The sequence below is a fragment of the Nuphar pumila genome, chromosome 12 (assembly GCF_984573655.1).
Source record: "Nuphar pumila chromosome 12, dmNupPumi1.hap1.1, whole genome shotgun sequence".
Classification (NCBI taxonomy): domain Eukaryota; kingdom Viridiplantae; phylum Streptophyta; class Magnoliopsida; order Nymphaeales; family Nymphaeaceae; genus Nuphar; species Nuphar pumila.
The window spans coordinates 105,698,754-105,725,508 of NC_143260.1; the positions used below are offsets into that span (position 1 = coordinate 105,698,754).

Genomic DNA, 26,755 nt, shown 5'->3' on the forward strand with positions numbered 1-26,755 from the left:
CCCGAGTTCGATAATTTTATACTTTTTTTTGTAACTCGCCTCATTACACGGGGCGCGGCTTGGGTCCGGGTCCCAGCTGTAGCGTGGATCCGTGGTTTGGATCCGTAGGTTTCGCGGTGTGGATCTGCAGGTTGGATCCAAATGGATCCACCTGCGGGTCCACGTATTAACAGGTTATATATATGTATATATTATGTTATTTTTCTTAAAAACACATGTATATATATAAGTTATTATACATATATATATATAAGGATCCTTTGTGGATACTGGATCCGAAATGCGGATCCCACGCCCAACTTTAGAAAAAAAATACCTATTATTTTCAGATAAATTTAAACAATTAATTTAAAAAATCGAGGTTATTACACAGTGGGTGCAATGGAGTGTTGGTGTGACATAGAGTTTAACTTGTTGACCTGATATAATCAGTAAAGAACACAAACATCAACCTCAGATAAGATAATTTTCAGATCATCAGTCTGAACACTTGCTCAACCAAACAGCCAGACAAACATATAGTCAAATTGGTATAATTCAACTGTATCAGTGATGTTGAGTTCAGTAATTGTCAGAATAGGTTTCTAAGAATGAGGTAAGAAGCCAGACATTGCCAACCAGCAAGCCATATACTAGGACACTGGAGCCAATGTTTCATTGCAACCTACATGGTTGTCTAGGTTGGAATAATTCAAAAAACCTAGTTCTTGAACCTTTATATAATTCTCACCAAACAGTTAAGAGCCCTAACACCTGACCAAGTGCCACTTATTACCATGCTACCATAACCACCTAACCTTTCTATAACTCCCACAAATTAGGTCGGAGTCTAACACCTGATTAAGTGCCACTTGTTACCATGTTACCATAACCATTTAGCTGATAATAAATCTGTATGAAAGTACTTCTGAAGGTGGGGATTGTTTACTATAAAAAAGATGCATACTCTTTGCTTGAGCATGCAATGATGATATTCATAACTGGTGAAAACCTCTAGAGTAAAAAGCTTCTTGACCATCAAAACAGCAACCTTGTTCTCCATGCTAACATGCAAAAAGTTCATAAATAGACCAAATTCTACTTCCTAAGCTTTTGATGAATATTTAATATTGACAAGAAAGCATGAAACTTGCAAGGAAATAATAATCTCCAAATATCTGAGATTCTGAGTTACCATTCAAGAGAAGGTTAGTAAAACACTTACTGTTCTAGCAGGGGCATTGACCCCCATAGCAAATGTCTCTGTTGAGAACAACACCTAAGAAAGATTAAACATCAAAGAAAAATCAATCATCATGCATATAAATAAAATAATGCAAGAAAATGTAACAGGGAAATAAGTATACGATGTAAAGAATTATTATCGACCAATAACAGCAAATTATTCAAATGATTATAATATTATCAACAACCGAATAGCACAACTGCTAAATACAGATGGAAGCAAAATCACAAATCATACAATCACGTCAAAAGTAATATACATGGGAGCAGGATTATATATATGATTTTTTAATAAGTTCAATGAGCTCAGAAAGAGAAGCTTTCCCAAAGTTTCATTGAAACCCAGAAAATCCCATGCATTCATAAGGAGTGTCCACTATGATTTTCAGCAATGATAGAATAATGGGAGGCACAACCAAAGAATTTATAAAAGAAAATGGTAACAAGGACATGAAGACATATGTAGTTATGGAATCAAATGATGCAAATTCTCCATGTGTGTAGGGATGTACACGAGCCAAGCCCAAGCTTGGGCCCTCTGAGGCCGGCTCGTTACTGCCTGACAAGACTTGAGCTCCAGTTGAATTTCAACTAGCTTCTTCAAGCACAGCTTGATGAGCTCAAGCCACTTATTTCAAAAATATTAAAAAAATGTCGCAAGAGTAAAGGGTGAAATCAGATGGTTTTGAATGAAAGGCAACTGGGTTACCACTATAGCAACAGTTAGTTTATGATAAAATGTTGCATAAATTTTATATATCTAAAACCTGTGTTTCACAACCTTTAAAGAGGCTCTTAATGAGCAGATTTTCAGGCACAAGCAAAGCATATTTAAATAAATGAGCCTTCAGCAAAGCCTGAGCTCAGCACATTTATTAATCTAGCAAGCTCGAGTCAAGGCTCAGTTTGCTACAGCCTGTTTGTGTTTGGATCTTCACATTCACACGCACACACGGACATAGATATGTGTGTGCACTCACATTTGAATGTATAAATACACTTGGAGGGTCATGATTTTTTATTATATTACAATTTGCATTTTTTTGTGATCTTCAACCAATCAACGAGAGATTTGCATCGCTCAATTCCATATTTCAAGTGCATATGCAATGCCGATGCATAATATCCTGACACTGCCTCCAACATCCTCATCAGTTATTAAATCAATGTGCTTTACTGGAAATTTATAAGCTCACCACGTAATTTGTCCCTGCCAGACTTTGGAATGCCATAGTGATGCATCCCACTAATTGTCATCACTATGGATCTTTCAAATATTTTATGGAAGAAAAAAAAGCAAAACATTAATCTATAAAAGATATTCCTTACATTATGAGAACTAACAAATATGCCTTGATATTGTCTAAATGAAAGAAACACACACACACAAAACACCCTTGTTGATCATGTTTAATAACAAATAAAGCATCAACCTATGTCACATGGGTGCGGGTGCGGCACTTTCAAAAAACTTGGGTTCGAGGGTGCGGAAAAAATATAAAAAATTATATATATATATATATATATATATATATATATAAAGTCCAAAAGTTGGACATAAATGACCCTGGGTGCATTGACTGCACCCAGGGTCAGGTTGACTGCATCGGGTGCGGGTGCGGCACCTAGTTGGAGATTCCCTATGACATAGGCATCGACCTATCAACTGTATTAAAATAGCAAAAAATATAAAACAAATGCCTCTAAGGGCTTACAAGATCACAAACACAAGGTGCACAAGCACAAGTCCACTGTGGGACAATACAATAGCCAACAAAGGGCAACACAAAAGGTAAAAAAATATCTTTTATTGAGCATATGCTTTAGCTAAAAGCATTAAAGAATAGTGGGGAACACCACTCCTATTTATACCAGTTGTACATGAGAGGGAGGCCATTGGGAGCTCCCAATGGTCATAATTATGACCGTAGAGGAGCCCCAACGACTCTATGGTCAGAGCCCCCCATGGCCAAGGTAATTTACAAAAAGGAAAATAAAAATAAATGTTTCTAATAAACAATTATTATTACATATGAAAAGACCAAAATGCCCTTATAAGACATTAACTATTATAAAATTGAAAATATATATATAAATACACACACACATATATCACAACAACTACGCCTTCATCCCAAAACAATTGGGGTCGGCGATATGAACCAAAAAAGAAAATCATTCTGGGTCTTCCACATGAATCCTTCTCCTCCACACACACAGATATATATATATATATGAAGTGACCGAAAGTTTGTTAAGAAGCAAAATAAATCAAGGTACTGGAAGAGCTTTGGTAAAGAAATCTGCAAGCTGGTACTCCGATGTAACATTCGAAAACGTAATAGTTCCTCTCAAATACTCATCACGTACATAATGGCAATCCATCTCAATGTGTTTGGTTTGCTCATGGAATGTGTGGTTGCTTGCAATGTAGATTGCACTCTTATTGTCGCAACACATCTTTGAAGGTTTTGAGATGAGTACTCTCATATGCTGAGAAGACTTTTTAACCATACAAGTTCTATTGTTATCGTAGTCATTGCACGATATTCAACTTCAGTTGAAGATAAGGATATTTTTTGTTGTTTTTTGAATCTCCATGAAATTAAAGAATCTCCTAAAAAAATACAAAAACCTATAGTTGAGATTCTATCATTGGGATTTTCTCCCCAATCAGCATCAGAATAAGCAAGCAAATCTAAGAAATAAAATGAAGATAAGAAAACTTCTTTTGTTATGGTCTGATAATTCTTAACACAAGACTCATGTGCACAGCTGTCAGAGCATGCTGAAATTAACAGAGAGAGTGAATTGCATGAGCTATATCCGATCTGGTGATTGACAAGTGACTGACCCGATCAGTTAACGATACAGTGTAGGATCTTCGAGAAGAGTTTCATCTTCAATCTTTAATTTAGCATTAATCACCTCAAAGATTTTCACTTTCTTATCTGAAATGTTAAACTTCGCACAAATGTCAACAGCAAACTTTATTTGAGAAAGAATATACCCTCGAGAGAGTAAGCAACTTTAATACCTAAAAAATATTGCAAAAAAACCAAGTAAAACATATCAAAATTTTCTTTTAAAACATTTTTAATATCAATAACCACATGTTTATCATGTCCCGTGATTATTATGTCATCTACATAAAGTAGAAGTATAACAACCTTAGAACATATACTTTTAAAAAAAAGAGCAATGTCAATATAGTAAGAATGAAAACCCAAATGAGGCATAACACTACTAAATCTATCGTACCAGAACTTAGAAGCTTGTTTAAGACCATACAAGGCCTTTTTAAGTCGAATAGTTTTCCCTTTTTCTGTAATAACCGCAATTTTCTAGGTATTTATTTAGATATATTATAATACAAACTTTATAACATTTTGATTTGGGCCTGGGATCCAAGTCTCGGATCCGGGACCCATAAAGGGATCTTTACGTATATATTTATCTCGTATAAACTTATATGTATATATATAAGTGCAAAATTTTTAATTAATCAAATTATTCAAGTGATAGCTATGTATATAATGCATAAATGGGCTTGGGATCCACATTCCGGATCCAAGACCCAGATAGGATCCTTATGGATATAGGTAAAATACCATATATATACATATAAATGATTAAATATATATAAATATATATATATAAGTATTTTTAGGGGATCCACGATTGGATCCATTTGGATCCAATCTGTGGATCCATACCGAGTGGGAGGCACGGGTCCAAAACTGCGACCGGGTTTGGATCCCGAGTCGCAGACCCGAACCAGGCCCACTCGTTAAAATGATAAAAAAAGGAGGGGGGTTTTAATAAGGCAACCGGATAAAGGTTGCCCGATTCTTTTAACAGACGGTAGGGTTCAGAGAGAACCCTAACCCCGATCGCAAGGAAGAGAGGGGGGTGGATAAGCCGCAGCCGCCGGAGATGTGGTAACGGCCTCCGCCACTTTCGGAGGGCCTCCTCCATCATAAAAGGTCGGTACCCTTGTTCTCTCCTCCCACATCTCTCTCTCATCTCTCCCTCTCGTTTTCGTGCACATCGTCAGAGCCTCCATCGTCGGCAGCTTCCCACCCGCAGCAGGCATACACGCCACCCTTGTCAAGCGGAGCTTCTTCTTCCTCTTCCTCGTTGTTTCCCCTCAACCTGAGTTCGACAGTGGGGAGATTGACCTCAGTCGACCCTTCTCTCGCAACGGTTGTCTCCGATCGACGAAAAACCAACAAGAAAAAGGTATGGTTCTTCTTTGGAGTCTGGGTGAGGAATCGAAGATGGGTGTGATTCCGTGTATGGATTCGAGCTGAGAAACCCAAGGGACTCCGCATGGTTGGTAGGATGTTGTGTTTTTTTTTTTGGATTATTGAATGTGCTTAGGTTGTGATAGTTGGGGATTATGGTAAATCCCACATCGGAAACCCCAAATCTTTGATTTGGGGGTTTCGGTTGTCACGAACAAGGGAATGGGAGGAGGATATGAGGGTTGACAGAAACCCTAAATCAACCAAATTTGGGGGTTCCAACTGCCATGATCATAAAATAAAATAAAATTTGGGGTCTATTTTCAGTTAAGGGTTACTAAATTGGGGGTCTAGGGTAATCTCAATACCTAAGCTAAGCTTCTTGCTCAAAATGTTAATCTCGGGTAAATTATGTGTTGTTCCTGTGTAATTAGTCCACAGTATGTACTTTGATTCAAGTGTATACATATAAAAGCATGGCCCTGGAAATGTCAAATTTTTTTATATTATTGATTGCTATAAAATATTCATGATAGCTACACTTTTGTTGGACTTCAAGAGAGGATCCGTGATAATCGAGTTTGTTGTTTCATCAAAGGGTTCTGGAAATCTATTTTTGATCAATCCTATAGGAATATCAGTGATCTTTGTTGAGTGTAATATATATACATATATATATAGGTTTATAACAACAGGTGTCAGGATTAAGAATCAAAATGCTTACTTTATGAAATTGTTAAATTTATGTTAGAATGGGTGAATGATGCAGGCAATTGGACGTGGATGGCAACATAGTTTGTCGAGCCTAAAATATATGGACATGAATCCACATTAAAAAAAATAAATAAACAAAAATACATAAATGAGTTTTCCCTGCATTCTAATATATGCCAGAATGTGCTTACTTTTGTGTTCCCTTGTGCTTACATTCTAATATATGCAGAATTTTTCCCTGCATTCTAGTACATGTTTGAATGGCCTAAATGAGTTTTGCATGATTATTGGACATATGTTTATGCCTATGTTTTTTGTTCTTCCTTTGATGATCGTTCAAATGATATATTTGCCTGTTAAGAGAAGTCTAAATGCATAAATTTAATCCTAATAAGGCGGTTTTGCACATCATTTATGATTATGATAAGCTTGAGGTGCACATCCAGAAGCGACCGTACGGTCAGTTCTGTATCACGGTTTTCTTAACAAAACCGACTTCTCTGCCTAGAATTTAGAAAGGAAAAAGAAATCAGTTTCAGTATTGAACAGAAAATGATAGTCCTGTCATGAAACTACATATGTGCGGGTTGTTTCGGTGCCCAAACAGAAAATAAACATTTTGTTATGAAACTATGGGGGTGTGTTGGTTGTACCGATGTTGTAATAGGCATAGCAGCAGCCCGATGCATGTTGGAATACGCTCAATAGCATACCTATGTTCGTCATGGTTAATGCTAGTCATAATACGGTTCATTCCATGATAGGTTAATTTATGTGCTCATAAGTTCTGCCCAGTGATATGTATATGTGATTGACCTTGTTAAGCAGAAGTTAATTGCCCTGATTATGTAATCATTAATGTGATCATAGATCGGTTATTGATATTTTTGTGAGTATGTATGCTTGATGAGAATGTGTAATGTATATGCACACTCACACACTCAAAAGAGGTATGCATTGGTGAATACATGTATGTGATGTAGGTAACACACATAACAAGGATGCATATGATTGAGAAATGACATGCTTATGATTGGGTTTATATTTGCATGAGTACACGTGCATTTGGCACTTTCGCGCATTTGGCACTTTCGCCTAGTGTTATGAATAAACACTACTTGGTTTTATTATGTGATGCATTGATAGCCTAATTGGACCATCATCGACCTGGAGAGTCGTGGGTTTGTTTTTCTTTCACATATGTTTTTTACTGCATCACTTAAACCACATAAGTTGGTATGGCACACTACTACACTGTTCTAGTAGTCCTCACGGGCTGGAGTTCCGTAAGGGTTCCCGCAAGGGAAGATGCGGGTTTTCACTTTACTTTTGCATATGGTGTTGCAAACTTAAAGAATTGAGGTAAATTAAAAACATAATAAAGAACAGTGTAATATATGTTTTGCAATCTTCCATCTAGAGAATGGAGATCTTAGATATGTCTTGGGGAGACTGTGAGGATATAAAAACTTCGTGTGCTGTAATTTTGTCCCCTAAACCCGATATTGAGGTTCCTTCTTTTAGCCACAGTTTTAGAAGAAGTCCGCCACTTTACCTGGGGGTGGTGTGTAGATCACAATTGTGGTTGTTTTTGTACCAAGAAAGTGGCACATGTGAGCGTGGGGTGTCCCGTGTGTCCCCGACATTAGACGTGGAGGTCTAATGTTCCGAAGGTGATTTGGTCGAGGGCTAAGTTAAAACCCAGTAATAAAATATAAATGGTGTGTTAAGCTACCCTGAGAACCTACTTAACCTCGGGGATTGTACCCACTTGGTGTATCCGCGGGCAACGGTAATTAAAAAGAGGAACTTAAAGTTGCGTGTATTTAATAGGGCATGTATATAGAAAAGGGAAACTTAAATGAAAGATAACAAAAGGAATCATGCATTGCACATAACCATGCATTTTCCTGGTATGCACTAGATCATGCATAATTAAATTGTTCTCTAAATCATGATAAAATGGTGGGTGTATGTTATTTACTTCCTAAGAGCATGTTGTAAGGTTTGGTTATTTAGTTTTTGATATATGGTATTGCTTTAATGTTCTCGATTGGTGAGTATATGCAATCTATCGCATGTATGAATTGTTAGACACTGCAAATTGTTATATCTGCACTCACTCAAATCATTACATGAAATCTTATCCATGTTCTTTGCCTCACCTGGTTTCTTTAAAAGTAGCTGTGCTCAGAATTTCGGTTCTGACACCCTACTTTGTTGGTTTTTTACAGGAAATGGTGGGCAGTGAAGTTGGACTGGCTACTGGGAATGGATGAGAGTCATACTTGGGCTTGACAGCTTTAGCAAGGGACAGAGTGGTTCTTTCTTTTGTTTCAATTCTTGTTTTTTTCAGTTGTTGCTTTATTTTCAGTCGAATAAAACATTGTCTCTGAAATTTACTATGATTTATAAATAAAGAAATTGTTTTGGTTCTTATGGATGATGGTTGCAAGTCCGTTTGTGGTGTTTGGGCTATCCAATTGGAATTGGAACTGTGAGGACCCCGGGTCTCTGGAAAGTTTTTTGCACTGTTATAAAAAAAAAATATTCTGCATTTTCAAAGGGTATGAGTTGGGGTCGTTACATTTTCAATACTAAATCACAACGGAGGATTCATATAAATCACCTCATTTAATTCACCATTGAGAAGAGCGTTTTTAACATCAAGTTGATATATTGGCCATTTTTTAATAGATGCAACAACTATGAGGGTCCTAACACACATCATTCTAGCTACTAGTGCAAAAGTATGCTCATAGTTAATTCCGTATTCTTGAGAATATTCTTTGGCACTAACCTAGCTTTATACCTTTCTAACTTCTCATCACTCTTGGTTTTAACTTTAAAAACTCATCTACACCCTATAGCTTTTTTCCTAAGGGTAATGGAGCTACTTCCTAAGTTTTAGCCTTTTTAAGGACATCTAATAGTTCATAATATGAGTGTAAAGCTATTAAGCATGCTTTATAGTTTGGAGTTAAAGTATCATAAGATGCAAATCTACTTGGTGGGATAGAGACACGAATGGATCTTCTAAGTGGGGTTTCTCTTCTATAGAAGAATTATGTGAATATTTTTCTAAAGCACTTGGAAGATTTTTTTGCTCACGTCGGGTATACACATGCATGGGTCTATCAATAATATCATCATTACTTAATGGTGATTTGGCATTAATACCATCATTACTTAATGGTGATTTGGCATTCTCATCATTAGGATGCCCATTATTATCACCATCTTCATTATCATTCAAAGAAACATCATAAGAAGTTGATTCTTCTTGTGGCAAGATATCAGAAAATTAAAAAGTATAATCTACTTCCTCTTTTTCCTTAGTTTTCTCAAGTCCATTTTCATTTTATAAAAAGGTCACATCCTTAGAAACATAAAGTTTGTTATTCTTAAAGTGAAAACATCTATAACCATTTTGGTTTCTTCCATAACCCATGAAGGCACATTTAATGGCTTTTGGGGATAATTTATCTCTTTTATGTAAGAGAATAAAACACTTACAACCAAAAATACGTGAACGCTTAAAATCAGGTGTTCTTTCAAATAGTTTTGCATATAGAGAAACATTTTAGAAAGATGATAGGGCATTCAATTTATCAAATAGATTGATGTTAGAATGGCCTCAGCCCAAAAACTTTTCGGAACATCTTTAGAGATAAGTAGGATCCTAGTGGTTTCCATAATGCACCTATGTTTTCTTTCGGCTAATCCATTTTGTTGAGGAGTTCTATGACAAGATTTTTTATGGCAAATCGCATTTTGTTTTAAAAAATTTTGAAATTCATTGAAGAAATATTCACCACTCGATTCGAATGTAAGGATGAAAATGTTGTCTTGAAATTGATTTTTGACAGTCATATAATTTTTTTTTAAAAAAGAGTATCTCGGATTTGAAATTAAAGAAGTAGATTCACACATATCTTGTGAAATCATCAATAAATGTAACATAATATGAATAATCTCATTTTGATATGACCGAACATCCGAATGCACTAATTCAAAAGGGCTTTTAGAGACATGTTTTATCAGGGAATGGAAAAGATTTTATCTTTCCAAAGATACAATTTTTGCAAATTAAATCTTTTTCATTACAAATTTTTTTCCCAAAAAAGAAAAGATACATCTTTTAATAGCTTGGAAGTCCAAGTCTTTTATGCCAAGTTTCAATATCCTTATGTTGAACATAATTACAAAAAGATTTCAAAGGGAGATTTAGGGAGTTCATAAAGTAGAGATCACTTCGTTGGGGCGTTCCCTACTGAGCGACGCGTTGTACTCTCTAGGCCCGGAGGCAGTGATAAATGGGCAAGGGTTGCTAGGTCGTCGCCCAGAAGCGACGCGTCACATCGGCGCCCGGGTGTGGTGTCAAATAGGCAAGGGTTCCCTCACTTTGTTGGACGGGTGGGGGTAAAGAAGTTAGTCCAAGACCATAAAATTAGGTTAGCCACTTGGAACATAGGGTCTTTAACTGGTAAGTTGGTAGAGTTAGTAGATGTTATGTGTAGGAGAAAGATTGATATTTTATGTCTTCAAGAGACCAAATGGGTAGGTGAGAAAGCTAAAGTGATAGAACCTTGGGGATATAAGATTTGGTATACAGGAATAAATAGAAAAAGGAATGGAGTAGGGATTGTTATGAGTCGTCAGTTTATAGATAATGTAGTTGAGGTTCGTAGGAAGGGTGATAGAATTTTACTTATTAAATTAGTATTAGGTACGGATATTATTAATATTATTAGTGTTTATGCACCTCAAGTAGGTTTAGATGATTCCATTAAGCATCAATTTTGGGAAGATTTAGATGGAGTAGTACAAGGGATATCTTATGGAGAAAAGCTTTACATCGGCGGTGACCTTAATGGACATGTAGGCATTAGTAGGGATGGATTTGAGAGTATCCATGGAGGCTATGGTATAGGAGAAAGAAATGAAAGTGGAGAAAGGATTTTAGATTTTTGTTTGTCCTATGATATGATCTTAGCAAACACTTGGTTTAGGAAGAGGGAGTCTCACTTAGTAACATTTAAAAGTGGGGTTAATACGAGTCAGATAGATTTTTTCCTACTTAGAAAGAGAGATAGGGGTTGTTGCATCGATTGTAAGGTTATACCGGGAGAAAGTGTAGCTACACAACATAGAGTCTTAATTTTAGATCTTAGAATTAGACAATGCCGCAAAAGAGATAGACATAGGATAGATCCTAGAATTAAGTGGTGGGCACTGAAAGGAGCTAAACAAGGAATGTTTGTAGAGCAGGTAGTTAAAGAAGTTGATTGGTGTCTCGAGGAGGATTCAGAATCAATGTGGAATAAGATAGCGGGTGGCATGAGAAAAGTAGCTAAGGAGGTATTGGGTGAGTCTAAAGGCGGTGCACCACTAGGTAAGGATACATCATGGTGGAACGAGGATGTCAAATTAGCTATTAAGGTTAAAAGAGAGTGTTATAGAAATCTAAGAGTCGTGATAATGAGAATTTGGAGAAGTATATGATAGCAAAGAAGGAAGCTAAAAAAGTTGTTTGAAACGCGAGGGCTAAGGTATATAAGGAGGTTTATGACAAGTTGGATACCAAAGAAGGCGAGAAGGATATTTATAGGCTTGCAAAGATGAGAGATAGGAAATCGAAGGATTTGGGTATGGTTAGATGTATCAAAGATGAAACGCAAAGGGTTTTAGTCAAAGATGAGGAGATTAAGGAGAGATGGAAAGATTATTTTGATAAGCTTTTTAATGATAGTCATGCTCAAGATCTTGGAGACTTCTCCATTCCTTTTCATGAGATAAATCGTGACTTCATGCGCAAGATTCAAAAGAAAGAAATTGCAGAGGCTTTGAAGAAAATGAAATCAAGAAGGGCAGTTGGCCCAGATGGTATACCTATCGAGGCTTGGAAATGCTTGGGAGAGAAAGGTTTAGAATGGTTGACAAATCTTTTTAACTTGATTTGGCGAACAAATAAGATGCCTAATGAGTGGAGGAAGAGTACTTTGGTGCCTTTATATAAGAATAAGGGTGATATACAAGATTGCACAAACTATCGTGGTATAAAACTCATGAGTCATACTATGAAACTTTGGGAGAGGGTGATTGAGTCTAGGTTGAGGAAGGTTGTCATGATATCGGAGAATCAGTTTGGTTTTATGCCTGGAAGATCAACTATGGAAGCTATACATCTTCTTAGACAACTTATTGAAAGATATAGAGAGAGGAACAAAGATTTGCATATGGTTTTTATTGATTTAGAGAAGGCTTACGATAGAGTACCTAGGGACGTTCTCTGGGGACAATGATGAAGAAAGGTGTTTCTCTCAAGTACATTAGTATAATTAAAGATATGTATGAAGGAGTAGTAACCAATGTCCGCACTTGTGGAGGGGTGACAACCAATTTTCCGATAACGGTTGGGTTACATCAAGGATCTGCTTTAAGCCCTTTCCTATTTGCGATAGTGATGGATGAGCTTACGAGATCAATTCAAGAAAATGTACCATGGTGTATGTTGTTTGCTGATGATATTGTTTTGATTGATGAGTCTAGAGCTGGGGTTAATGCTAAGTTAGAATTATGGAGACAGACATTGGAAGCTAGAGGTTTTAAGTTGAGTAAGAGTAAGACTGAATATATGGAATGTCGGTTTAGTAAGCAACGAAGTAGTGATGGGAGTGTAGTGAAGCTTGGTGAGCAAGAAATACTGGTGAATGATTATTTCAAATATTTGGGATCCATCATTCAAAAGTATGGAGAAATTGATGGAGATGTAAATCATAGGATAAAGGTTGGGTGGATGAAATGGAAAAGTGCAACTGGAGTGCTGTGCGATCGTAGAATGCCATTGCGGTTGAAGGGAAAGTTTTATAGGACGACTATTAGACCCGCTTTACTATATGGTACGGAATGTTGGGCTGCTAAGAGACATCATATTCAAAAAATGAGTGTAGCTGAGATGCGGATGCTGAGATGGATGTGCGGAAATACAATAAAAGATAAGATTCGGAACGAGGAGATACGTAAGAAGGTAGGTGTTGCACCCATTGAAAATAAGATGCGAGAGAATCGTTTACGGTGGTTTGGACATATTCGGCGAAGGCCTAATGATGCTCCAGTTAGAAGGTTGGAGAAATGGGAAAATATATTAGTTAAAAGAGGTCGGGGTAGGCCTAGGAAGACTTGGATGGAGATGATAGGAAAGGATATGAATGCTTTGAACCTCACCGAGGACATGGCATTGGATAGAAATGATTGGAGGAAAAGGATTCATGTGGAAGACCCAAATTGAATTTCTTTTTTGGTTCATATCGCTGACCCCAATTGTTTTGGGATGAAGGCGTAGTTGTTGTTGTTGTTTGTTGTATAAAGTAGAGATCACCCCTCCTATGGCCTTGTCAATCTGCTTCACAGACCAGAGATCCTGCATGGAGCAACCCTTAGATGAGAAAGAGATTTCACATCCATATCAAAAATTTGTGAAACCAAAAAAAGATTTAAATTCAATTTTGAAACGACCCTAACTTTTGGAATAAAAAAGTTTTGAGAATAATCTAAGGTTCCAATACTTTTAATTTGCAAAGATGTTCCATCGACAGTAAAAACATAAGAAGGTTTTGAATTAGTGCATAAATCGGATAGACCATTCTCATGAGGTGTCATGTGAAATGAAACTCCTAAATCAAGATCCAAGAACACATATTTGGAAGAGAGGATGAGGCTATCGCAGCACTCGAAGTTTATGGAGATTTGAGTAATTATTGAAGTGCCTCTGATAGTTGAGAAAGTGAAAAAATGTCCCTTTTTTTAAATGATTCTTCTCGCTTTAGTGTGGATTCTTCAACGGAAGCCACTTTGTTCTTAGAGGTATCATTGAGATTGGGACAATTTGGTCTTATACATCCCAATTCATAACAATGATGACAAATGGCTTTTCTATAGTCACCACATAGTTATTATTTCCACTATAATTATTTTGCCTTCCAAAATGTGAAGGCTTGTAAAATTTCACATGGTTGTTGGGTTTAGAAACCGCCAACACTTCATCTCCTCCCTTAATCATACCAAAACGAGTTTCTTATTAGCATATCTCAGCAACCGCAACTTCCACAGGCATAGGTTTAGATCTATGGAAAGAGGATATCTAACTTGTTTAAATTCAAGCCGAAGCTCATGTAAAAATTGGAAAAAGTGTTCTTTTTTTATTTGTTTTCTTCTTAGCTCCACATCTTCACTAGCAACCCACTTGGGCTCAAAAACTGTTAACTCATGCCATAGAGGGCCAATTTCCCTAAAATAATCGTGAACACTCATATCCCCTTGTTTGATGGTTTGTATTTTCTCTTGCAAGAAAATTTGTCTTGCAAGGTCCTTTTGGGTATAGATACCCTTCATAAAGAACCATGACTCATTGACTTTACAAAATTTTATAATATTGGCACATATTTTGAGCTCAACATTATTCATAAACAATGAAAGAATTTTTTTATGGTTACTTTCTCAATATTTTACCTTAGATTGATGATCTTGAATAGCTTTCATTCGAGCATCTCCTTCTAAAGTTTTTTCTTGATCTCCTTCTAGTTTGGTGAGTTTGAGTTGAAGTTCCGATATAGTGCCCATCACATATCTCCAAACTTTTTTTCTTTGAGGTTATTTTTCATCGCAGATGCCCACACCATGTAGTTGGAGCCATTTAGCTTGAAAGATAGATCAATTTTTTGTTCATGCTCCATTTTGAGTGGTAGAAGAGAGAGAGAAGAATACGGAAGAACACATCCGCTTGAGTCGCCACGCACACACGAACACTTGATGAAGCTTTCTCACAATCACAAACACTTTATGACTATTTTCCATAAGACCAAGAGCACTATGGCTCTGATACTATGTAATGAAAAGGCGAAAAATATAAAACAAAAGCCTATAAGGGCTTACAACATTGCAAATGCAAGGTGCACAAGCACAAGTCCAATGTGGGACAATACAATAGCCAACAAAGGGCAACACAAAAAGTAAAAAATATATCTTGTATTGAGCATATGCTTTAGCTAAAAGCATTAAAGAATAGGGGAGAACACCACCCCTACTTATACACATTGTACATGAAAAGGAGGTCATTGAGAGCTCCCACATAAAGTCGTTAAGAGCTCCCAGCAGCCATATTTATGACCGTTGGGGAACCCCAATGACTCTATGGTCAAAAGACCATAGAGCCCCCAATGGCCAAGGTAATTTACAAAAAGTAAGATAAAAAATAATAATAGGAAAACAATTGTTTCTAATAAACAGTTATTATTACATGTGAAAAGACAAAAATACCCTTATAAGGCATTAACTATTATAAAATTGAAATATATACATAATATAATATATATACACATATATATTTTAACAATAAACATGGGATTTTGAAAGGTGCTTGATTAGAATCTACAATGAGCTGTCAACGTTAAATATAAATACTAGAATATGAGAACTATCATGTGAATTGGGCATTTTCAATGCTTTCTTTGCAAATCCAACCATATAGATGTGTTCAACATGGTGAATTTGCTAGGAATCAATTGTTGGATCATATATTTTCAATAAAAAATATGATTTTTGGATGCTTGATACTTATGAAGATTATGAGCCGTTGATTTTAAAGCCTTAAAAAAAAATTGTTTATGCATCATAATCAAAATTCAAGTGTTGGTCCTTATAAAACCAAGCATGTAGATCACATCCGTACAGTTAGATTCAAGAGAAAAGAACAAAAATCCATGAAAATCGCAGTTAACACGGCAGTTATCATATTTCCAGCTCTCTCTCTCTCTCTCTCTCTCTCTCTCTCTCTCTCTCTATATATATATATATATATATATATAGAGAGAGAGAGAGAGGACCTCAATACCTTTTGGTGCAATTACTGGTATCAACCAAATGCCATGAACCACAAGAAGTTATGTAGATAACCACATAGAAACAAGAGAGGGAGAGAACCTTAATAAAACCACGACAGAAGAGCATCTCAACAACCTCCTTGACAATCGGAAGAAGTCCAGCATGGTGTACGCCAATTCCCCTCTGTAACAAACTTTGGACCCTAACAACCTACATTCAGAACTTAGTTTGAAACCCTATGATATAAAGAGCATAAATGATTGAACATATTGTTTCAAGTTCGTAACCATGAACATTAGAAAACCTGGGGAAGGTCCCTGTCAGACCCCTTCAATCTTGAAAATGCCCTGTCACAGAAAACACGAATCTCACTTTTCTCGGAGCTGGTAGTGTAGTCAGCACTGGTCAGACTGTTCGCTGATTTATCACATCGATTCTTTGAAAAGCAAAATATGACCGCCTAAGACAACAAGCAGAAGCAGAAACCAGTAAACAAGTATTAAAAATTTAAAAGCACAAATGCACATGAATGCAGGATGACAAGATGCAATGCAGCATACAGGGTCCTGGAAGTAAGACAACGAAACACAAAGATGCATCAAGACATGCACACACAAACACATGCACCCATGCATGCATACACCAAAAAAATGTGTGATTTTAATATTCACAGAATCCAGGAATACCTGCTGATACGTACAATCCAGTCTCAAGTTACCATATATTTAAATTAAAGATGCAAATGAGGAGGATATGGGTCAAAACATGCTTGAACCAAGACTATATTTCTTATTGGTAATTGGTTCCAGATCCAACTCCCATCTCTCCTTGAAGGCACACATCCTTATCTGATCTCAGCTTTGTGCCACCTGTCCTTACAGGCAATAGCCATTTTTCTTAAGGGAAAGGGCATTAGTTTGGAATGAATATGACCTAGATGTGACCTCATATGTCTATCAGGTTTCACACCCAGTTTCAATCATACATGTTCTGGATCTGACACTCACTTCAATATGAGCTACCCATATCACATAACATGTATCAGTTCTGGGACAGAACTCCAATCATTTCCATCCCTAATTTAAATTATTTACAACCCAAGATCATCAAAAAGTAATGCTAAGAAAGAACTAAACAATGTTCATCAGTTTTCACATCCAAATCTAACCATACATGTTCCAGATCCGACGAACACTCTCGTATGAGCTAACCATATCAGAAATATGTGTTGGTTGTGGGTCAGAACACCGACCACTTGCCTTGTAATTTGAATTGTTTACAACTCAAGATCATCAAAAGTAATGCCAGGAAAGAACTAAATAATGTCTCACTATATAAGCATTTAAAGCAGAAGGTTTAACCACATACAGGTAAAAGTGACTTCTTCAAAAGCTTTGTTATAAGCATGAGCCATTGAGAGGATTCGGTTCTCCTTAATCCTAAATTGTTTTGTTGGAAGCCCATAGTCCGGGGCATATTTCCTGTAGATTGGGGCCCTGTTGATTTCTGAGTTTTGCCGTGATTTGGATTTTCAGGGCGCCCCCTTGGAGCCGCAGCTCTCGCCGACATCCCAGCAGAAACTACAGGCTTGCTAGAATTTTTCTTCTTGTATGCATCTTTAGCAGACTTCAGTCCTTGAGGCAAAAATGTTTCATTCTCACATATTTTATAGAATTCCCCAGAATAAAATAAGCAATGCTCTAAAGGGACAGGTCTTCGAGAGGTTCTGAAAAAAGTAAAGTAAAACAGATAGTGAAGCCAGATAAGAATAAACCCAAATCGAATGAACTCAGAATAATGTCATTTGCCAACTGACAAGATAAATGATAATTAGGATAAATTGTTATAAACTGTTATTGCTCCTTAATATTTTGAAGACAGTACAACTTGAATGAAAAATCATATGAACATGATTGTTCTGTAAAAATCATACTCCTATGCTACACCACCTATAACTGAGTTACAGAACAGTGAAAAAGACACAAGAATATCTCCTAAAATAGTCTTCTACACAGGCATAGAGCTAAGTTGTAAGATTCTATGCTAGAAATGCAGATGAATATACAAAATACAGGACAAGAATGAAATAACCAGTAAATTTTTCTTTTTAATCAAATCCAGTAGTATCATATGAACAATCCTTATATTGATGATTAGCCCCTTGAGAGTCCAGGTTCCATTTATGAATATGTGAAAAAACAAAAAAGAGGTCAAAATGCTGCAACTATCTATCATACTAAATGCATCAGAAAAATAACCTACCCAGTAACACGAATTTTCTTTTGTTTTGTCCGCCCAATCCAATCTGCAAACTCTAACGTATTTGGCACCTAAGTAGATGTTAAGTCATGTATTAGAGCCGAAAAATAAGGAAACAATGGTGCAGCTGTCAAGAGAAAATTAACAGGATAAAGAGATGTAACATGCTCAGCAAAGGACACTAGAAGCCTAAAGAAACATTTGTAATGAAAGACGCGGAAGCACCAACATGCGAATAGAGGAGAAGCAAGGAAGCCAACAACACAAGCACACAATGTGCAAAAGAGAACACAAGCACAATACAAGTGCAAATAACCCACTAAGGGGTGAAAAGCCTTCAAAGGCAAAAATAACTTTATTGAAAGAAAGAAAAGAAGAGAATAAAAGCCATACATGAATGAGGGAGGAGCCCTCAATTTATAGAGAAGGGAGGACCCAAGGGACCACATAGAAGGACTCCCTTCTAGCCGTTGGGAGCCCCAAACGGTCATATTTATGACCGTTTGGGGCCCCAACAACTAGAAGGTGGGGCCCCTTTATGTGGTCCAAAACTAATAAATATAAAGAAATAAAAAAAAGGAAAAAAGAAGAAAGAAGAAAGAAGAAAAAGAAAAATAATTAAAAGTAAAATACATAGCGATATTACCAAAATACCCCTATCGGGTATTTTGGTTATACAACAGAATTATATACTTAAATATATATATATATTTAAGTATATAATTTAACACCCCCCTCAAACTTTACGGGGAGAAGACGGAACGTTTGTCAAGAAGGAACATAAATCTTGGAGCTGGTAGAGCTTTGGTGAAGAAGTTTGCTAATTGAAACTCTGAAGTAACATATGACAATGAAATGGTCCCTTTGAGGTATTTGTCTCAAACATAGTGACAATCCATCTTATTATGCCTTGTACGTTCGTGAAAAGTGTGGTTGCTAGCAATATAAATGGCACTCTTGTTGTCACAACACATCTTGGTAGGAGTAGAAATGAAGATGCCCATGTCAATGAGAAGACTTCTAATCCATACTATTTTCATAGTTGTCATTGCCATCGCCCGATATTCGACTTCAGTAGAAGAGAAAGAAACTTTTTGTTGCTTCTTACACCGCCAAGAGATAAGTGATTCCCCTAAGAAAACACAAAAACCAGTGACTGAGATTCGATCATTGGGACTTTCTCCCCGATCAGCATCAATATAAGCAATTAAGTCAAGAGATGAAGAAGAGGATAAGAAAAGCCCTTTAGAGATGGTGTTCTTGATGTAGTGCACAATCTTCATCATGGCCGCCATATGTACAGAAGTAGGATCATGCTAAAACTGGCTTGCAGCATAAACCGCATGAGCTATACCCGGACGGGGTGATGGATAGGTAGGTGAGAGAGTCAATCAATTGGCGATAAGGCGTAGGATCTTCAAGGAAAACACCATCTTCAAGTCTGAGTTTTGCATTTATAACTTCAAGGGTCTCGACAGTTTTGGCATCTGAAATCCTTGACTTCGTGCAAATATCAACTGCCAATTTCATTTGAGAAAAGATATATCTACGAGGAGAATACGCCACTTCAATACCTAAAAAATATCTCAGATAACCCAAGTCAGACATATCAAAAGTTTCCTTTAGAACGAATTTAACCTCATCTACTTTCTTTTTATCCTATAACGGTTGGGTTACATCAAGGATCTGCTTTAAGCCCTTTCCTATTTGTGATAGTGATGGATGAGCTTACGAGATCAATTCAAGAAAAATGTACCGTGGTGTATGTTGTTTGCTGATGATATTGTTTTGATTGATGAGTCTAGAGCTGGGGTTAACGCTAAGTTAGAATTATCGAGACAAACATTGGAAGCTAGAGGTTTTAAGTTGAGTAAGAGTAAAACTGAATATATGGAATGTCGGTTTAGTAAGCAACGGAGTAGTGATGGGAGTGTAGTGAAGCTTGGTGAGCAAGAAATACCGGTGAATGATTATTTCAAATATTTGGGATCCATCATTCAAAAGTATGGAGAAATTGATGGAGATGTAAATCATAGGATAAAGGTTGGGTGGATGAAATGGAAAAGTGCAACTGGAGTGCTGTGCGATCGTAGAATGCCATTGCGGTTGAAGGGAAAGTTTTATAGGACGACTATTAGACCCGCTTTACTATATGGTACGGAATGTTGGGCTGCCAAGAGACATCATATTCAAAAAATGAGTGTAGCTGAGATGCGGATGCTTAGATGGATGTGTGGAAACACTATAAAAGATAAGATTCGGAACGAGGAGATACGTAAGAAGGTAGGTGTTGCACCCATTGAAAATAAGATGCGAGAGAATCGTTTACGGTGGTTTGGACATATTCGGCGAAGGCCTAATGATGCTCCCGTTAGAAGGTTGGAGAAATGGGAAAATATATTAGTTAAAAGAGGTCGGGGTAGGCCTAGGAAGACTTGGATGGAGATGATAGGAAAGGATATGAATGCTTTGAACCTCACCGAGGACATGGCATTGGATAGAAATGATTGGAGGAAAAGGATTCATGTGGAAGACCCAAAATGAATTTCTTTTTTGGTTCATATCGCTGACCCCAATTGTTTTGGGATGAAGGCGTTGTTGTTGTTGTTGTTGCTACTTTCTTTTTATCATTCCCTGTGATGATCATGTCATCAACATACAGAAGAAGAATGATTATAAGATCACCTGTTTTCTTGACAAAGATAGCAGTGTCAGTATAACAAGATATAAAACCCAAATTAATCAAGACATTGCTAAATTTGTCATACCAAGCTTTAGGGGCTTGTTTAAAACCATATCATGCCTTTTTTAATTTTAAGACTTTTCCATTTAGATTCATACTTAGAGGAGGTTCCATATAAACTTATTCGTTAAGATCACCATTTAAGAATGCATTTTTCATATCAAGTTGAAAAATACTTCATTTCTTAATAGAAGCAACAGCAATAAGAGCTCGAACACTAGTCATTACATTAGTGAAATGACCAAAATACCCTTGAAGGGCAATACATATTACATTAATAGATATATTTAAATATATATTTATATATATATATGAATATATATAATTGTATATGTAAACATTTTAATACTCCCCCTCAAACTTAAGATAGGACCACCGAAAGTTTATTGGGAAAACAAATAAATTGATGTGCAGGAATTGCTTTGGTGAAAAAATCGGCAAGCTAGTACTCGGATGTAACATACGGCAATTCAATAGTTCCTCTCAGATATTTATCATGTACATAATGGCAGTTCATCTCAATGTGTTTTGTATGCTTATGGAAGGTATAATAGATTGCAATGTAGATAGCACTATTTTTATCGCAATACAACTTTGAGGTTTTGAAGATAACAACTCCCATGTCTTCGAGAAAATTCCATAGCCACACTAGCTTAATTGGTGTTGTAGTCATTGCACGATACTCAGCTTCAGTAAAGGATAATGAGACATTTTGTTGCTTCTTGTATCTCCAAGAAATCAAAGATTCACCTAAAAAGACACAAAACCCAGTGATTGAAATCTCATCATTAGGATTTTCTCTCCAAGAGGCATCAATATAGGCAAGTAAATCTAAAGAGGAAGAAGAGGATAAGAAAAGCCCTTTAGTTATTGAGTTTTTAATGTATCTCACAAACCTCGACACTGCACTCATGTGCATAGTAGTTGGAGTAAGTTGGAATTGACTGGTTGCATGAACTGCATGGGCTATATTCAGTCTGGTAATGGACAGGTAGGTGAGGGATCCGATCAGTTGTCAATATGGACTGGGATTTTCAAATAATGTTTCATTTTCAAGTCTCAATTTTGCATTGACAACCTCAGGAGTCTCCACATGAAATCCCTGACTTAGCACAAATGTTAGCATCAAGCTTCATTTGTGACAGAACATAGCCTCTGGGTGAGTAAGTCACTTCAATAACTAGAAAGTACCTCAAAAAAACTAGATCAAAAATATCAAATTTTTCCTTTAAAATAGTTTTAATTTTACCAACTTCCTTTTTTCATTTTCTGTAATTATCATATTATCTATATACAACAACAACATGACAATATTTGTACATGTATTCTTGACAAAGAGAGCATTGTCAATATAACAAGATCGAAAATCCAAATTAATCATAACAATACTAAATTTATCATACCAAGCCTTAGGGGCTTGTTTAAGACCATCTAAAGTTTTTCTTAGTTTTAGAGTTTTTCCTTTTCAATGTCAAACCCTGCAGAGGATCCATGTAAACTTCTTCACCAAGTTCTCTATTGAGAAAATCATTTTTCCCATCTAATTGGAAAATAGGCAATTTTTTAATAGATGCAACAACTATTAGGGTTCTAATACTAGTCATCCTAACTACGGGTGTAAAGGTCTCTCCATAATCAATCGCATGTTCTTGTGAATAACCTTTGGCAATTAACCTAACTTTGAATCGCTCTAAAGTTTCATCACATTTAATTTTAAGCTTAAATACCCATCTACATCCTGTAGGTTTCTTTCCTAAAGGTAAATTCATTATCTCCCATGTATGAGCCTTACGAAGAGTTTCCAACTCAATATTCATAGCATCAAGCCAACGGGGACAATTTTGGGTTTCATTACAATGAGAGGGCTCATGGTAGGAATGAAGAGTTAGCAAGCAAGCACTATAGTTTAGTAGAAAGGATTCATAGGAAACAAACCTATTTGGTGGAATGGAAACTCTATTAGATCTCCTAAGTGTTGTGTCCACTAAATCTTAATTGGGTGATTCATCTATGGGAAGACCTTGGGAATATTTTTCATAAGCACATGGTTGGTTTCTTTGCTCACACCGGGTATAGACTTGTATATTTTGAGAAGAGTTCTCAACTAAATTGTCATTATTAGGAGATAATTCCAAAATACCACTATCATGATTTTCATCAAGAACATTATTCAAAGAATGCTCACAAATAAAACCATAAATCAAACAAGAAAGCATAGTGTACTTTTTTATTATTCCCTTTATCAAGACCATTTTCATCTTCTAAGAAGGTTACATCCTTAGATACATAAAGTTTATGTTTTTAGGATCAAAACATCATTGACATTTTTTTTTCTCCATATCTCATAGAAACACATTCAATGGCCTTTGGTGATTGGAACGACCCCAAACAACCCTCAAAAAATAGTGGAAATTTTTTTTTAAACAATTGCAAAAAACCTCTCAAGGACCCGCGGTACATCACGGATTTAATATAACCATTTCATGCATAGATTCAATTCAAAATAATAAATCAAACTTTATTAATTAAATAAATGAGTCAAAAGTCCAAAATATAAAATCGACTATATCAAAAATCTTAAACTCTTGTCAGAACCCAAGCACCAAGTCACAAGCCTCGATTCCTCCAGTCAGTCAGTCCTACGCATCACTGAGCATCTCTGCCTGAAAAACAATTTTAGAAAACGGGTAAGAACTGAAGTTCTCGTACGAATTCCTCTAAAAATCCAACAGTAAAGAAAATAGCATAAATTAACTCATGCCCAAATTTAAGAGGAAATCACAAGCAATAATTTACCACAATTAATTTATCATTCAAGCATTCAACAAATATTATGCCAAATCAAATATTCAAAAATGCATGTAACTAATGTTGAACAATAAAAGATGCATGATTCAATGCACATGCATGAATAACTTCTTAAGTTACTTATCAAAGTTGCTTTTGAATGCATGTCCCTATTAAATGCATACAAATTTAATTTTTATTTTTCCTTAAACCATGGTTTTAAAACTCGCCGAGTCAACTCGGTGACTCGGTTGACTCGGCTCGGCTCGGCCCTCCAGCGAGTCAACCCAGCAGGGTAAACTCGGCTTGCCTTGACTTGGTCTGACTCGGCCGAGTTCTGGGATATTTGAAATTTGATTTTCTGGGTATTTCAAAATAACAGTTTAATAATAAATAATAAATTACAAGACAAACCAGTTCAAAGATACAATAATCTATCAATCTTTATGTGTTGATTAAACATATTGGCAAAAAAAATGATTCAAAGATCCAACAAAAAAGTGAAGCATACACGTATCGGTGCTTGTACTTCATGTTCTGGTGTTGGGTGCCTTTGAGTGTTGTTTTATGAACACATATCATATCCTTCATTGTATATAAAAATACATTTTTGTACAAAGTCAGTATCACACCTGTGCATAACAATCTGTACCCTGTCATCCTTATTTTTTGACAAAAACACCCATATCATACCAGTTGTGCTGATCTTGTACAGCATGCTTGTACATGTATCCATGTGACAGCATTTCCCTTGGTCATAATTGGAATTTCTTCTGGTGATTCATTCTCTTATTGTTGTTTTACCTTGTTGCAACTAATTCAATCTGGCTTTTTATGCAAGATGATGTGTTGTTCTCAATGAGGTGAGATCACTAGAAAGGAAAGCTAACAAAAGCTAGGGTGTCTTCTGAAGAAGTTTAGCTGAAATTCCTAAACCATTCTATTTAGAAACTTGAGTTTAAGTATGTTTCTAGACTCAGTTACATGGGGCCTTCATTGAATACCAAAGACATGCTTGTTATAAAGAAGTTTCTTCATGTAACTTGATCTTTCCATGTGACCTTGTTATGAAGAAGTTTGTACTTTTTCTACTCTGAACTTGTAATTTTTTATTGTCAACTCTTTAGACTATATGTTTACTGAAAAACATGGTTTGAGACAAATTATATATTGTTTTTCTTTTAAAATCAAAAGTTAACAAAACCCGGTCCGAGTCACCGAGTTGACCCGCCGAGTCACGAGTCAATAAAGAACGAGTCAAGTTCCGAGTCATGGGTTTTAAAACCTTGCCTTAAACTCGCGGATACTTAAAACGGGCACAATTCCCAAGGTTTAAGTTAGTTCTCAGTTATAGCTTAACATTATTTGTATTTTAAATTTTTTAATTACTGGGTTTCACACTTTTCCCCGCCCAATTTCTTGAATCAACACCATCAATCGGGACAGTAGAAATCAACACATATTGTTGGGACATCAAGGAAATCAATATCCATTGACGTCACTTTCTTGGTATACCAATAATCATAGTTGAGTCAACATCATCACCTACAGACAAAGTGGCTGAAACCTCCTTAAAACTGTGGCTGAAAACGTAAGCCTCACATCGGGTTCTAGAGACAGAATTGCACACGAAGTTTTAGTATCCTCACGGTCCCCCATGACCGTTATCTAAGATTCTCACACTATAGAAGGGGCATCAAGGAAGAGCATAATTAAACAGTTTTGGTATCTTTTACCATTAAAATCAATTTTAAATTCTTTACATAAGAATTGTTTTGCAAATCAACATGCAATAACAATTTCAGGCTCTGACCCTCATAATTTAACAATGTAATTAAATTTAGAAAACCAATAATTTTCAGCATTTTGCAATGCACGAACAATTCAGTAACACATGAGCAACACATGCTCCTGGCCTACATAAATCAAATTTATGCATATGATCAACAAGCATGTAATAACCATAATTTTTAGGCATTTATTTAAACATATTATAATGTATATTTCATAACAGAGTGATTAGAGCCTGGGATCCAAATTTCAGATCCAGGACCCATAAAGGGATTTTTCAAAAAAAATTACCTCATAAATTTGATATGTATGTATAAGTACAATAATTTTTAATTAATTAAAAAATTCGGGGAATAATTATTTAAAAGAGGTGCGTAGATGGGTCCAGGATCCACCTTTCGAATCCATATACCCGTATAGATATTTTAATATATATATATATATATATATATATATATTCATAATAAAATAAAGAAAACAGTAAATAGTGGAGACAGATCCACTCTTTATCCAGCCCGGATCCAAATTGGGATTTTGATCCCGAGTCGTAGAGTTCGGACCCATTACCCGAATCTGTAAATAAACTACAAAATGGGGGGTTAAATTATATGAATAATGTTAATTTTAAATTAAAAAGATAATTAATATTAATTATAAGATAAAAAGGAGAAAATTTTGGTATATAGGGTCGGACCTACAGTTGGATCCAAACGGATCCAACTGAGGATCCATCATTCACAGGCAAACCGGGTCCATTTTAACAATGGACCCAGCGTCGCGGGTCGCGGGTTTGGACCCGGACCAGATTTCAATTATAAAGGGGGGGCGTTAAAACAGGATCGTGCTTAGGGCACGATTCTTGTTTTCAAGAATCCAAAACAAGAAAGGGGCAAAGGGGGGGGGGGGGGGGGAAGGGGGGGGGTAGGCAGGGCGTAACCGACCCCGCGCCTCTCGGCAAGAGGGGAGGGGGGTCTGGGCCGATAAAAGGAGGGGAGAGAGGGTTTTGCCCTCTTCACTCGGTCTCTCTCTCTCTCACGGTGTGCGTACGCCGGATAACTGGGGCTACCGGCTGCCATTGAAGGCCACAGCGAGCAGCCCCGTCACGAGG

At 36.4% G+C, this 26,755-nt stretch overlaps 1 protein-coding gene across 3 annotated transcripts in view; it reads right to left on the minus strand.

Moving 5' to 3' along the window:
* The window catches only part of LOC149821468 (DExH-box ATP-dependent RNA helicase DExH11-like), a 189,862-nt gene that overhangs the window by 102,503 nt on the left and 60,604 nt on the right, over positions 1-26,755 (minus strand). For all 3 annotated transcript variants that reach the window (XR_016426758.1, XR_016426757.1, XM_089983595.1), the window contains exons 11-15: positions 18,330-18,397; positions 17,436-17,793; positions 16,372-16,527; positions 16,167-16,277; positions 1,205-1,258 (exon numbers count right to left, since the gene is read on the minus strand). Coding sequence is in view for 1 of the 3 variants with exons in the window: in XM_089983595.1 (XP_089839721.1) it covers positions 1,205-1,258; positions 16,167-16,277; positions 16,372-16,527; positions 17,436-17,793; positions 18,330-18,397 (747 nt within the window). In the remaining 2 variants the exon portion in view is untranslated. The remainder of the gene's footprint in view (positions 1-1,204; positions 1,259-16,166; positions 16,278-16,371; positions 16,528-17,435; positions 17,794-18,329; positions 18,398-26,755) is intronic.